Source organism: Oryzias melastigma, linkage group LG3 (assembly GCF_002922805.2).
Source record: "Oryzias melastigma strain HK-1 linkage group LG3, ASM292280v2, whole genome shotgun sequence".
Classification (NCBI taxonomy): Eukaryota; Metazoa; Chordata; class Actinopteri; order Beloniformes; family Adrianichthyidae; genus Oryzias; species Oryzias melastigma.
In genome coordinates, this window is record NC_050514.1 from 18,778,633 (window position 1) to 18,793,658 (window position 15,026).

At 36.4% G+C, this 15,026-nt stretch overlaps 1 protein-coding gene across 9 annotated transcripts in view; it reads right to left on the bottom strand.

Moving 5' to 3' along the window:
* Positions 1–3,259: 3,259 nt before the first annotated feature.
* Positions 3,260–15,026, bottom strand: part of tcf12 (transcription factor 12) — a 59,811-nt gene continuing 48,044 nt past the window's right edge. For 2 of the 9 annotated variants that reach the window (XM_024294927.2, XM_024294931.2), the window contains exons 14-21: positions 12,955–13,028; positions 10,413–10,484; positions 9,856–10,029; positions 7,945–8,050; positions 7,687–7,852; positions 6,685–6,914; positions 6,309–6,462; positions 3,260–6,005 (exon numbers count right to left, since the gene is read on the bottom strand). In XM_024294927.2, coding sequence (XP_024150695.1) covers positions 6,320–6,462; positions 6,685–6,914; positions 7,687–7,852; positions 7,945–8,050; positions 9,856–10,029; positions 10,413–10,484; positions 12,955–13,028 — 965 coding nt within the window. In that variant the 3' untranslated portion in view covers positions 3,260–6,005; positions 6,309–6,319. The remainder of the gene's footprint in view (positions 6,006–6,308; positions 6,463–6,684; positions 6,915–7,686; positions 7,853–7,944; positions 8,051–9,855; positions 10,030–10,412; positions 10,485–12,954; positions 13,029–15,026) is intronic. The other 7 variants (XM_036210401.1, XM_036210399.1, XM_036210398.1 and 4 more) reach the window with 7 other exon arrangements.

Consider the following 15,026-nt stretch of genomic DNA (forward strand, 5'->3'; position numbering starts at 1 on the left):
TGGAAAAAAAGTTTTAAAACCAAGAGCGTCACCTAGTGGTTGACGAACTAAGTTTAAAAATGAACTCAAAAGTTTGGTAAAACCTGTTGAAAAGTAGTAAGTTTGACAAGCAGTGAATATTTTTATACATTAACATTTTTGAAAGAATGCAGGAGATGCCAGTGAAGCGGAAATTAATCAAAAATCAGACATGACTTTTGAATATTTGTTTACCAAAATCATAAAAAAACATATGGAACAGACCTGGTTAAAAATGATTAACTTACCCCATATAGTAGGAACCAAGACCCATTTTCCTTAAAAATAACATCTTATGGAATTTACCACAGATCTAGTGGACTGCAGAACAATCGTCACCGTAGATTCTTATGGGTTAAAATTCTTTAGACAGTATGCTTCAGCTGGTTCCACAGTTGTTCAAGAGAATTCAGATCAGGTCTCATGAGAGTCACCTAACAATAATTCAATGGTCATTTTGGGGTGTTTATATTTGTGTTTTGTGGGTCATATTAGACTTCAATAGTGTTGGGATCTGTTTTCGATTAAATTTTTTATACTCTTCAGCCCTCCATGCTTCATAGTATGTAGAGTCCTCTCTAGGTGTGCCCAATTTTTCTGTCTGTGAGGAATCAAAAGGAGCAATACAACTAAATATAAGTAATATAACAATAAAATGAGAAAACACATTTTGATTAGTTGGTTCTCAAATATTCAAGAAGTATTTATTTCATCTTATCCAAGGAGATACAACACGTTTATAAAATGTTACCCTTATCTCTGAAACATGGTGATGATGGTATTCTGCTTTGGGTTTCTGGAAGTATCAAGGACATGTTGCCCTAATTTATTACTGTATGTGCCGTTTTTTTACAGTGACCTACAACCTTAAAACTGTTAACAGATACTTGAATTAAGAAGGTCAGGAGACAAACATTTGAGGATCCATCATTAATGCTGACTCTTTTTTCTTTCTTTTAAAGTTGATGTGCAGCAGTCAAAGATTATTTATGAAAATTATTGTTGATTACAGCATCATATAAGCACTAAATAATTTAAAATAATCTGCAGATATTTTAAAGCTCTGCTTGCTATTTTGATGCAGAAATATGGCAAAAGAAATACATCAGAAAATCTAATGAAGTCATAAATACCAGAAGAACTACAGATTTTGTCCTCAGTTTTTATCAGCCATCAAAGCCTAAGACCTGAAAAAAAGTGTTTTTGAAAATGACAAAAACTATATGTATTCTCATCATATCACAAAAACAAAATAAAATGAATTGAAATAGTTTAAAAAAAATTCTGGATGTCAGATTTGGGCTTAGCTTTCTGTGTGAATTTCATGGATAATTAATTCAATTTTTTGATCTCTTGATTGATGACATAAAGGCTTCCACCCCAACTGGAACTGTATATAAAATATGAAAATGAAATAAATGGAGGCATATTGTTATGTTCTAATCAAATGAAATAGATTTTTATTGTTAGCATTTCAGGACTGCAGTGTAAACTGAAAACCCAATTGCCCTTTTGCCTTCTCGCTGCTCGCTGTTATTTATATTTTTATCTGCAAAGACCTCGCAGCAGTTCAGCCTTTAATCTTGGCCACTGTGTTGGGTTACAGCAGCACACAATGGGAGCTCTGTTCTCTGCTGAGGTGCCACAGCTGGGGCTTCTGGGCATGCTCAGTGCACTGCCTAGTCTTATTCCACTTATACAGTAAGAAGGATTGTGGACTCTCTCAGCATCTCATCCTCACTGGCATGAAATTCAGAGAGCTTAAATTTACTTCGGTTCAATCTTTTTCCTTGTGATTTTTAGGACAGAATGAGGAAACATCACCAATGACAGGTTGCCCAATTGTGCTGGCTTCAACTCATAGCAAAACAATGCATACATTGAAATGGATGTAGATGTTGTCATCTAGGAGCAGCAAATGTTTCTTTCATCCTTCATCCCTATTTTAGTTTCCACTCAACTGTACATTGGCAGCTGCTTATTCTTTAAGCAGAGGGTGAGCAGCCAACACCCTAAATTCCCTTTGAGTTTAGGAAACAAAAAACAACAAAATGAGAATGTTTATTTAAAAACAAACCATTTTTCTTTAATAAGAAGTCTTTAACAAGACTCTTTGGGGTAAATTGATTAAATTGATTTATTTGAAGAATCCCTTCAACAGGAGAACCTTACTGAACTGCATAATGGCTGCAATTGTAAAATAACATGAAATTAGGTATATAACTGTGAAAAGTAGTTCTGCAGTGACATCCTATGAAAGAGCATCCAGCAAAGAGAAAGCTCATTGCATTAAAAGTCAGATTACACATTTGGAGAAAGTTCCTTTGTTTTAAAGGAACACTTTGGTTCAATAAACCTAAAATATACATGTTTTCTGATAATTGTCAGTGCTACGTTTAGGGGAAAATGGGAAAATCTTTTAAGCTTATTGATAAAAAAAAATAAATTGCACACATTTTGTTGCGGCTGTCTGTTTTGTAGAGGCTGACTTGGTGCAGCATCTATCGTTTATTAAGCAGCAAGGATAAAAATAAAAGGCGTGTTCGCAGCAGACTGGATTCATGTGCATTTGGTGTAAGCCAATTACCTTCTGCCATGTGGAAAAGTCAGCAGCCATGACATGAAGTTGGCTGTCAGACATGGTGGTCCCAGTCCTTTAGAGAACATGCACACTCACCAAACTAACACATCTGCGCATTCCTGCGAGGAATTCTGTACGATGACAGCTAGAATTTATGTAGCATCTCCGAGCCCAGCGCAGACAAAGACAGCAGTCAGCACTTTGTGCTCCCTCAGCCTCACCTCCGACAGAGCATTGAACTGAGATCACCCTTTAAGATGTCATGAAGGCCATCAGGAAATCTGCATGCAGATAAACGGTTCCTGATATCTACAACGGAATAGCAGTCCAAGGTTGGATCTGCATCTGCTTGTGGGATTCATTACATTCAGTCACTGAACAAGAAACAGCTGAAAACAGCAGGATCACAAACCCAGCCGTGGCTTTTTATTAAAAACTGTTGGTTTGTAATTTTCATAATGGCTCAGCCATTTCACCTAATCTACTTTTGTACTGTAGTGCATGTTAAAAATCAGCTTAGATTTTCATTCTCAGTACAGAAGCGCAATAAAACAAAACAGAGGAAAGGAAACGTATTTGATTGATAATGAAAAGTGGCAACTATTTTTGCAAAAGCACAAATCTAAATGTAAGGGGAAAAAGTAGGACAAGTGAACAATGCTGCTATCACACTTTATTAAAAATAGAAACATATATTCATAGTATTTTCCATACAGGCTACAATGGTCCACTGGTATTCTCAAAAAAGACTTACATACTATAAAACACTCATTTGGCCTAAATCCACTGTAGAAATGTCTCCAAAGCAAAAAGGAATAAGCTTTATTGTTTCTATTTGTTTCGCGAAAAAAAAAATGCTATGAAAATAAATGAATTATGATGGTTAAACAGAAACATGGTTGTCCAATAGGAGAAATAAATGCACATACAATTTAGTTTAAAAAAAGATGGCACATTTATTGCAACATAAATGTTATATACATTGTATTTTTCTGTTGAAACAGACAGAAAATTCAAATCTTGCTGCTGCACTTTTTATTCTTCTTTTTTGATGTGCATACACCACAACTTTTATTTGACACGAGAACAGATTTTTTTTTTCATTATCAATTGATGATGGAGTCTGAAGAGCACGACGTACGTCCCCATTTTAGTCATCTGAAGCTGGTTTACAAGCAACAGTTCATACGTGTACTGAAGATGTAATTTGCAAATATCTTGTAATAATGGACATATTATGGTAAATAACCGTACATTTTACTATCTAATATAGTAAAATAAAGTAAGAAACTTTTTACTCAAAACTTTTGCTTTCAAAAATCTAGAAAGAGTAATATTTATAATTCAAGAAATATTCTTACAGTATTATTGTATAAAAGACTAACTACAGTGAAAAATAAGCCAAATGTTTTTTTTTTTTACTTTTGTCTTTTTTGTCATAGATTATACAAGGGAAAGCATCTGGGAGAACAGCAATGTCTAACATAGCAAATAGGGGAGCAAAGAAACAAAGGACAGGGAAAAAAGAAGGAAGTAGAGCTGGAAGTGACATACCCTCAAGTTTGCCGTTATGAATACAAGATTGCAAAATACTGAAGTGAAGTACAAGGCCACATTCAGTCAGACAAAAAAGCTGATTTGTTTCTTTTCTCACAAAACAACAGTAAGTCATTAATGTTCAATGTAAACTCTTATTGCGGCATTCTTTAGTCCATTTAAAGTCCCCTTTTTTTTACAGAATACTTGTTATTGAATGTGGTAGCCGTGTTGAAGGTCTAAATAATGACAAAAAACAAGATACATAGAATTTTTTATGGAATATTACGCAAGTCTTAAGACCAGAGGTTTCATAAAAAGGAGAAAAAATAAAGCATGCAAACTGAGGAAAAGAGATTGAAATCATGGTCAGTGTTTTTCAAAGGTAAAAGAAAATCTTTTTAACTGCCTTTTGTTCATTATTGTGCTACAGTTTAAAGATTAAAAAAAAAAATAATCCCCAAAATATGGAGCCTGGTTGACTGAAGTGAATCCTGATCACAAGAAAGTATTTTAGATGTTTGGGTAAAAAAGGAAATTATAATGTTGAAAGTCAAACAAACAAAAAGACTCATTACAACACAAATAAGAATAACAAACATGAATTTGATTAACTGCGCTTGAAATTTTACCTGTTGAAATATTAACAAAAGGAAAATTGATATGTTCATCAGGCCAGGAGAAAGTATGGTCGTCGTTGATTTTCCTTTAACTGTTGTTTCTATTTTTAAGTACATCTTTGTTAAGAAAAAAATAGAAGATAAAAAAGCCACCTATGTGTTGACAACATGCTGTAACTGTCTGGAGGCTAAATGTTCACAAAAATCTGAAGAAAATATGTAACTGCGTACATTTAACACTATATGGCAAAGGAAGAAGGGACGGGGCGGTAAAATCTCCTATTCCTTTTGTTAAGACACTACAAATTTGAAGGGAATGCTAAGGTCTGTAGTTAGTTTTCACCATCACTACCAAGGGGGAAAAAGCTTTCAGTAAAGCTAAAGTTTGCCACTTGCTGTCACCTTTGTGATAAATGGAGTCGATGCTCTTAAGCTTCTTTTTTTGGTTCTTTTTTGCAAAGTTCAGAGACACAAACGGTTGTACACCACACAGAAACAAACAACAGGGAGTTTGGCAGCAAATGTGGCCAGCAGAAGAATGAATAACATACAGATATAAATTAATTAATTTCTTTTTAAAGCAGGGAATTTCAGACTTTTTCTTTATTTTAATATCTAATGATAGTTTCTTTTTTATATAAATACCACTCTAAACGGGCCAATAAATTAATGTCAGGTTTCTCAGTGCTCAACTTTTTCCCTTCATCTTGGACTCGCCAACGACCTTCTGGGATGGAGTGCTCAGTTAGACGGTGACACTGGCAAACTATAGATCAACTGAAAAGCTGTACGCTTCTCTTTGAAGTTACCTAACTTTCCCTTTCAACATACACTTTATCGCTCAATAACATAATAAATAGGGAAAAAAAAAGAAACGGACAAACAGAAACAATTGCTGTTACAATGCATTCGTCAATTCAGTTTAGGCACAAGGCAATTTCCAGATCCGGTTGGAGGAGATTGCGAAGTCTCTGATTGTTCAGAAGCAACAGACTTCTTGCAGACAGTAATATGTGCTGAGGTTTTTTTTTTTTCCTTGTTGGGGCAAATTTGCAGATGGAAACTGGTTTCAGGGAGCTGAACTCTCCCCTGCACCACACTTCAATTGTATGATTGGATTGCCTTAGACTGGTTCTGCTTCAAGTGGTCTGTCTCCTCCCAACTGGTGTCACAAACTGCGAGTCCTGTCTGTCACTGAGAACCAGGTTTACAGAGTCAAAAGAGACAGAAATGCTCCTCATCACGTCGATCTGAAAACAAAATACAACGAGACAAAATGATCAGTGATAAAACTCATCATTCAGGCAAGAAAACAAAACCCACACTGTTGATTTTATGTTTGAATACAACCAAAAACTGTAAAGAATATCATCTCAGTGCTGGAAAGTAATGAATGATAAATTCATAATTTTAAATAATTTAAAACCAAAAATTAAAATTAAAATCTATATTATAAACCAAAAATATAATCGCTCCATTAAAATATTAAGTTTAGGAAAAATTGAATGAAATAAAATAACTTGACATAAGCTGGAGTCTTGAGGTGAGTGTACCTGTCTGCTGCTCAGAGGTGACCCATGGGGTTAGATGTATCAGTCAGGCCTGGAAGGACCCCTGTGTGGGCTTGTTGGGCGTCACCAGAGCTCCCAGACACTTTTTCCTCTTCTCGTCTCTTAAGGCAGGCTGCTTTTGGGTTCAAGTTCCTTTCTGTGGATGCAGAAGCAGCACAATATTACTATAATGCTTCTTCTTTTTTAAACAATAAAAAGCCACATTAACCTGGACTGCTTTTATTCAAAACAGATGCAGGATTTGAAGACATTTGTAATTGAATCATCTATAGTACATAAAATAGATCGATTCCACTGAAGACAGGCAGATAGAAAGAAAAGACACTTCAATTTATTGGGATAAAGTGATATTACTAACCTCTGACTTGCTGCTCCAAGCTAAGGATAACAGCCACAGCCTGATGGAGGATGAGCAGTTTAGTCTGGGGCTTTTCGCTCTTTAGGTGCAGCTGGCACATACGGCCCAGCTCCTTGAAGGCCTCATTGATGTCTCGCACCCTCAGGCGCTCGCGTGCATTGTTAGCCATCCTCCTCTCGCGCTCACGCTCAGCCTTCTGCTCTGGATTCAGGTCCTCGTCTTCAGTGATGCTATGCAACACAGGAGTCAAAACATACATTTGCAGTCAGGAATGATTTCAAGATAAACAGTGAGCAGAAACTGAAAACAGAAGTCAATTTCTTTTTGATAAAATAATTTTTTTTACAAAAAGCCCAAGAATTATTAGTAGTTATTAGTAGAATGGATAATTAGTGAAAATAATTTTCCATGTGATTTCTGTAGCTGCAGATGAACCTAAAAACTCCAAGTTCAAGGGTTCAAATCAGCATTTCTACATTAGGATTACGATACATACATTGCATTTTATCATTAGAATTTTTTTTAGAACTTTTAAAATTCAGGTACATAAAAAGCATTTATTATTCAGCTTGTAATCAATTCAACAAAAATAAAATATCAGCTGTTCTTATTTATTCTCTTTTTTTTATCACTTAATTACTTATTTGATCCAGCTGGTTAAAGTTATGGATATATAATTCTTGACTCTTCATTTAGCAACAACTCAGAAGCAGAATGGCTTTTAGTAATATTTGCCACTTCTTTGAGAAGATAACTATTTAGTTTTCAAAAAAACTAAATAACATTTTTGTTAAATTTTATTTCCTGAAGAAAAATAAGTTATAATTAACCCCTTTGTGCCTGAATGTATTTCTAATTATATAATAAAGTATCCTTCAGTGTTTTTAACTTTCAAGGTGATGCTATAATAAGTGGAATCGTTAATTGCAAATTACATTGCGAAGGGGTCAATATTTTTCTTTAGATTTAATTTTCCGAAACACTCCCTTGGTCATTGCCTACCTGGTGCGCGGCCCTCCTCTGGGCGTCCTCGGGTCTCTTTTGTCGCTCTCATCATCTGACCTGGTATCAGTGGAGAGACTATCGTGCATGTCATCCTTTTCCTGCTTCTCAACTTTCAGTTCCAAAGTGGAAGGCACCTGGCCAGGCAGCCCTGCAAAGAGACCTGCTGTCAGTGAAAAAAACATGGCGGTGGTAAAAAATCACTCACACATTAATTCATGTCAGATATGCAAATCTGCTGAATCGAGTGTATTTAACCTCTGAAAGCCTCCACTTGGTGATTGAGTTCTGTGTTGGATGTGGAGCCGGAGCCGGGCAGGCCTCCATGGCTGTTGTTCAGGCTGGCAGCGTCATCGCTGGCCTGCTGCAACACAGACAGGAAGGACATGTGTAGAGAGGAAGAAGACATCCTCTCAGATACCAGACAGAGCTATGCTATTCATAGAGAGGGTACAGCTTATGAAGAAGCTGAAATAGAACATCTTGGAGGGAAAAACACACCAGTAAAATCCACTTGTAATTGCAGAAAACAGCCATTGAAAATCACATGCTATTAAGCTAAATTTGAATTGAGATGATGAAAAATTCCACTTGCAGTTTTTGGAAAAGTTAAAATAAAACTGCATTGTGGGACAAATATTTATCAAATCTGTTATCACTAACACCCAATGTTGTTTTTTAATATAAAGAATAATGAAAAAAGTATAAATGTCTTTACAACACTTTTCTGTCACTACTCAATAACACCTCCACAAACTTATCTCAGTGCTATCTGACTCTCTTGCTTTTTGATTTTGAGGTTAACTGCATTAACTTATCAAATACAGTTCAGTTGAGATAGTGTGTTTAATTATGTGCTCTCTTTTGACATTTAATATTTTATCCACATTGACTTGTTTTGCTTCCCAGAGCTCCTCATATGTCCCTTAATTCCAACCAGTTTATTTGCTGAAAGTGGGGAATTTATTGCATAGGGAGGGGAGTAACACCCCCCCACCCTTTTTCTTTTGGAATGTGATCCCGTCACTGTTGGCCTCTGTTAACCTCACCACTTGGAAAATCCTCCCCTTCCTCGGCACTACGCTAATCTTTGCTACGCTCTCAACAGGTGTCCAAACAAGTCTTTGTCTGCGGGTGGAGGAGGAGGAAAGCTGGGGCTCTGGCGAGAATTGAACACTGCCATTTTCACGGCAGAGCTTGATTACCATACAGCTGAAGTCTTTTTTTTTTTTTTGGGTGGAGCCGAGGGTTCAGACACACGTTTCCAACGATTCAGATTTCCTGAGTTGTTTAAAAGATGTGATGAAAAGGGGTAAAGGGCAGGGTGTCACATGGAATAAAAAGCCTGTGACTGTGCCTTGTGGAAGCTGTTCATTTCTGTCCAAGGGCTTTTCCCACTGACAAAGTGCTGTGTTAGTGTGTATGTTGTTTTTTGTTTTTTTTTTTAAGGTTGCAGCAGCTCAATGTCCCCATATCCCGGCTACAAGTTATATCATTGAGCCCTTCTGACAACCATAGAAAGAAAATTCTTGTTGAGAACACAAAAGAAGCTTTCCAACACCATCAGCACAAAAACACCCACTAAAAAGAGAAAAAAGGAGAACAGCTTTGAGGATGGACTGATAATGGTGTCATTTAAAAGTGACAGACAGACAAAGATGAAATGATGTTCTAAACTTACAGATTACATTAAATACACAATAATAGTCTGAAATCCCAGGGGTTCTACATTAATTTTTTTTTCCCAAGTGTGACCCAATTTATTTGCGAACAAACTCACATTAATTTCTGTTGTGTCAAAAACGTTTTGGCTGTATAAAAACCTTTAAGGAAGAGTGAAACTTTCCAGATTAATTCTTGGAACTATATGTCTTCTAAAGTTGTTAATTTTTACCTCTAAGAAAAGTTCAACACTGAAAGCTCATTTCATCACACCTGTTTTTCTCATTCCTCTTTCACCCCTGTGTATACAGCACTCAAAAGGACAGTGAGCTTTAGGTCACACTTATGGAAAATACGTCAGTGTAAATTAAACTCTTCTTGTGTGGAAAATGTCTCGTTTTTACAGACATTATGCGAGCCAGCTCTGGAAAGGTGTCTGAGCCTTTAGTAAAAGGATTTTTTTTAATATCATGCAGAAACACACAGACACATCTTTGGTTTACACACCATTGCTGCGGTCCTACTCGGACCCAGTGCCGAGGCAGGAAAGTTTGGTCCAATCGGCCCGTTCTGCAGCAGACTGTGAATGTCGCTGGGGAGAGTCGCGGTGGAACCCACAGCGTGGTTCCTCAGGACCAGGATTGCATCGTCCAGTCTGTCCAGACGGTCCTCCATTCGAGACTAATGAAGAGTAAAGAAAAGAGACAAAAACAGCTCAATATAATGGCATACAAAATTGGGACATAAATGGCAAGAAAAGGTATGGTAAAAAAAAAAAAAAAAAAGAGAAAAAAAATGCAAATCAAATCCAGATGCAACATAAAATCCATTTCAGCTTGAAGTATTAATAAAAAATGTTTCGAAATGTATATTTTGCTCCTAAACTTGATGATAGCTGCAAGCTGGAATGGCTGACAATAAGATGACAAATGTGAAAAATAAACGTCATTTTACGATGAAAGATGTAATCAAATTTGTGAAGGGGGAAGCCGATGCAAAAAAATAAATAAATAAATAAAAAAAGGTATGAAATATGTGATGAATACAAACTATCTGAAGAGTACCTCGCAGACATCCTTTAAGAAAGACATGGCATCTTGAAGATGCTCATGTAACTGCTGATGAACTCTGTTTTTCTGGTAAAGTCAAATAAGAATAAAACAGAGTTATGAGTTTAAAGCACTGTAAACACTGTTCAAACTGAATGCTTTTGTGAAGTCAGGAACACAAATAGAAAAGGATTTGGAGGGAATCACAGAACTGCTGACCATTCAAATCACAGAGATGGGAATAGTGTGCTGCTTGCAAATATTAAAGCATTTGTCACGTGTACCATTTTCTTTACAGTTATGCTAATACTAGTTTGAACTTTTATGTTTTTCAATCTCATTACTTTTACTTTTGCTTATTAGTTAAATACAGTTTTATTGATTAATTAGGGAAGGACTTTTTTAATCAGAGCTAATATAAACTGTTGCTGGTGGCACTTCTAATAACACAGGGTTAGAAACTGTGCAGGCTTTCCAGTTGGGATTCAGCTAAGTCAAAAGAACTGACGCATAAAAGTATTTCAACTTTCACCCAAACATCCTTAATTCCCTGAAAGTGAGATCCTTTATTCCTTCCAAACTTTAATGAAATCCTTATTGTAATAATTTCTGAGTCTCTTAATCAAAGTTTCCTTTTTGTAGTTTACTGCCAAGTAAATATGCTTCTCATTTACTTATAAATTCGTTTATTTTTCTATTTCTCCACAGGATATTCTCATAAAGTTCAAATATTCACACAAGTAATTGCCAAAGTACAAACTAATGTTTATTTGTATTTTTAAGTAGAACTCCCTGTACTCTAAACCTATTTAAATATCAATTAAACAAACTGCATGAACGATTGAAATCATCTCACGTTTAAAGCTGCATGAGTTTAAACTCCAGTGAATTATTGTTTACATTTGACAGAACTGCTACAATTTCTTGATATTGTCATGCACTGAATGCCAGTTAGTCTATTTCTGTGCACTCAAAGCAAATGCTTTTTCTTTTACTCTCTCTTCTTTAAAAACATTGAGCTGAGTTTCAGCTTTGCTTCACCTTTTTGTTGAGCTTTATGACTTTGGCTAGAAGTCCATCACCTGTGTCTCTCATGTATTTGGCAGGTTTTTTTTAACTGAATACAGCTTACTCATAATACATGCATTAGTACTATATGTAAATGGTTTATGTGTGTTATTACCTGAAATTTTCTGTGATTTTGTTTATTCTGTTGCATTCAAATATAATATGAAACAAATGTGTAAAACACACTGAGTAAAAGAAGGTAACTGATAGTGGATGCCTTCAAGTGCTATTATTACTATCGTGCAAGAAAGTATCTATCTTTACCTAGTAGTCAACAGTCAGACAGACAGTAGTCTGTGGTGTTCACACTAGGCAAACAGGGAGGGGCTTCTTCTATAGTTTTTCTAGTTTTTTCTAGTTTACTAGTGCATGTCTGCCACCTACAATTGGAAGAAACTTGCGGTGCAAATCTCACGGACCTTGCTCCAGGTTCTTTTTTTTTTTACAGATCTACTCCGATATTTGAAAAAAATCTGGCCGGGCAGAAAAACACCATATATTTATTTCTGCTCCATGACTCAGTTTACAGCGGTTGGCACTTCCATGTCCACACGTCCCTACCAAATCTGAGCCTTTGATTGGTACAAGTTCAGTTGGTTGATGTTCAAGCTGTCGACGTTCAGCTAGTTGAACGCCTGGTTGGTGGATCGGACTTAAAATCTTGCGCAGCGACATGTGAATCTAAAAGGTTTGAGCCCGGAAGCTCAAAATGCAGGTTTATGGGTGTTTACATAGACGTTTCATTGAAAGTGGCCACTTGAACACCAGTTGCGGTGGCTGGTGTGAATGTAGCTTGACAGTTTGTGTGTGGGAAATGTGGAAGAGTGATCAACTGTCTCTGCTTCCACTTCTGAGACTCACAACATGATGGACAATATGTGAGAGTAAACTGATATTGAAGTCATTTTAAACCTGGACTAACATAGATTTTTGACGTTATATTATTTCCCCCAAAAAACAGAAGAATAGCTTACCCACATTACCCAAAATGCCGGATTCTTAAAGTTTAAGTTTTAAAGCATATTTGAATTGAAATCCCCTTATTTACAGAGACAAATACAAGTAATCATTAGTTCATTACAACTAAATAGCTCAATAAAATTGACACAATAAAAATAATGTAACAGAGAATAATTGTTAGTGCTTGACTTTGCATGAGGGTGAAAAGTGATCCCGTGGTGGGGTCGCATGGCACCAAAGGAATTTTGCAGAAGTGGTTCTGCAAACAGCTGCTGCCCCCCCACACCAACACACTTAACTAAGCCCATCCCCCAACTGTCATACTCATCCTGGCCCACAGCGTAGCAAACAGATGGTAAGCCCCGAGGGACAAGTATTGTTCAGTTTGGTTATCCCGCCCCCACGTTCATCAGCAAAACATTTGTCGGACAGAATTCTTCCTGTTATGCTAGCTCGGTCCTGCGCTGATACCTGACCTAAAGTGAGCATCAGTCGCTCGTTGGAGCAAAGTGGCAAAAGTGAAACTTACCAATGAGTGAAGGGAGTTTTCATAATTTGGAGAAGAGGGGGCCTGTCCACTTGTGCGGGGCCACTGGTTGGTACCTAACGAGGAAATAAAGAGTTAAACTTCATATCTAAATGTTCAAAAGCTTTCCTTAGTTCGTCTAAAAAATGGCTGACAGCGAAATTTAAAGTTTAAATTTATTTTTCCTGACATATAAGTTGGGTTTGATAAACAACCACTTCCCCCTCAACATAAACAGTCTATTTCAGTTTGGTAAAGCAGTAAACAAAGAGGGACATAGAGGAATTATTGTCTTTGTTTGGAAAAAGTTTGCCTTGATTTGTGCGTCTCTGGACTATAAGGTAAGTCCAGAGACACAAGTCCAGCAGATTTGATCTGTTGTAAATTAGAGGACAGGAATCCACATCTGTTCATCACATTACCAGCTTTACTACATTTCCTTCTTTTTCTTTTTCTAAAACACAATTATCCAATAAACATGCCTGCCACGTTTAAAAAGATGCAATGTGTTATTCTCTATCAGAGTTCATGAAATATGTTTACCAACAATGCATGTTTCCAAGTTGACAGGTTTATATCATAATTACAGGATAGTTTGGATAAGAAGTTATTGGTTTATGATTTAATTCTTAGTTACAAAACACATATTATAATTCAATATGTTTTAAAAACAAATGTAGAAATGTCATCTTATTTTATTCAATCGTTTAATGAAGAGTTGTTTGAAAAATGTGAGAAACAACATTTTTTGTTTAGTCCTAAAGCATATCTGACATTGTATTCTTACACAATACAATTCAAATCTAAGTCACACAAAATGGATGAAAAAATAAAACACCCTAACAGCAAAGTACCAAAAAAGAAAAAAAAAAGAAATCAGTACCTTGGTCAATTTTCAATTTTAAATGCATTCCTGTCAAAATTCTAGGTTTTTGGTGTCTCTTCTTCTTGAGATTTTTGTATCTTCACACACTTCATCTTCAAACTTTAATTAATAGACTATTCAAAGAGAAGGAAGTGAAAAATCCCTCATCTGCTACAGCTTTCTCCCAGGTGAGTGAGTAGAGAAACTTCACTTGAGCCAGAGTAAGCTGGCAGCTATGAAAAATTATCCTGAGGCTCTCTTCCCACCATGCTCCAGAAAGAGCTAATTGAAGAAGCCAGTCTTGAGTAATGTGTTGTATATCGATGTGATCCCAATGATGAATGGATTTTGCTAGCAACATCAACAGAGTTATATTTTGGGCCAATTCATTCTTTTTCCAGCCCCAGAAGCACGATAAAAGCAAATAATTACAGAAACAATATACTTTATTCACAATCCCAGATGGATACAGTTGGCATTGGGGTTTTATTCTAAATGCTAACATTTCCAATAATAATCATTGTGTAACTGCAAGGTGTATTGAAAAAAGGTAAGACGGTTCCCATCAGTGAGTCACAGCAGCCTTAACGCTTGCACTGACAAATAAACACAGCCTTTTGCGGCCTGGTCTACATTTGTGTGTGTGTGTGCGTGTGTGTTGCAGCTGTCCATGAGGCAGGGCAACAGCTGAGGATGAGGGTGGCATACGTAGAGACAGCTGTCGCCACTTCATTACCAGATATGACACACCGGCCACTAAAACAACACTCTGGGCTTCCCCCCACTCTCGCACCTTCATCAACACATCAGCCAGTCAATATTCTTACATCATTTTCTCTTTTTCTTTGCACATGCCATCAGTTGCATACAGAACTGCTCCTTTAATTCTATCATTTCTACGGTATCAGCACATGCTGCAGGCTCATAAAAGTCCTTACAGATTTTCTACAAAACATTATTTTAGGGCTATTGTTTATCTGGAAAACACTAGAGTAAATGTACATCTTGATGGCTTCCATTAGACTATGGGGAATAAATAAAAATTTGCAAAGAAACTGCAGTACTTTGATTATTTCAAACACACAACAAAGGTGCAAATTATTTTAAACTAAAGACTAAATTAGAAAGTAACGGACGTAGAAATGTCACTGAAAACCCTAAACATAGGTTGAAGAAGAGTGGGAATTACAAGCTTTGTAGGAAATTTTTA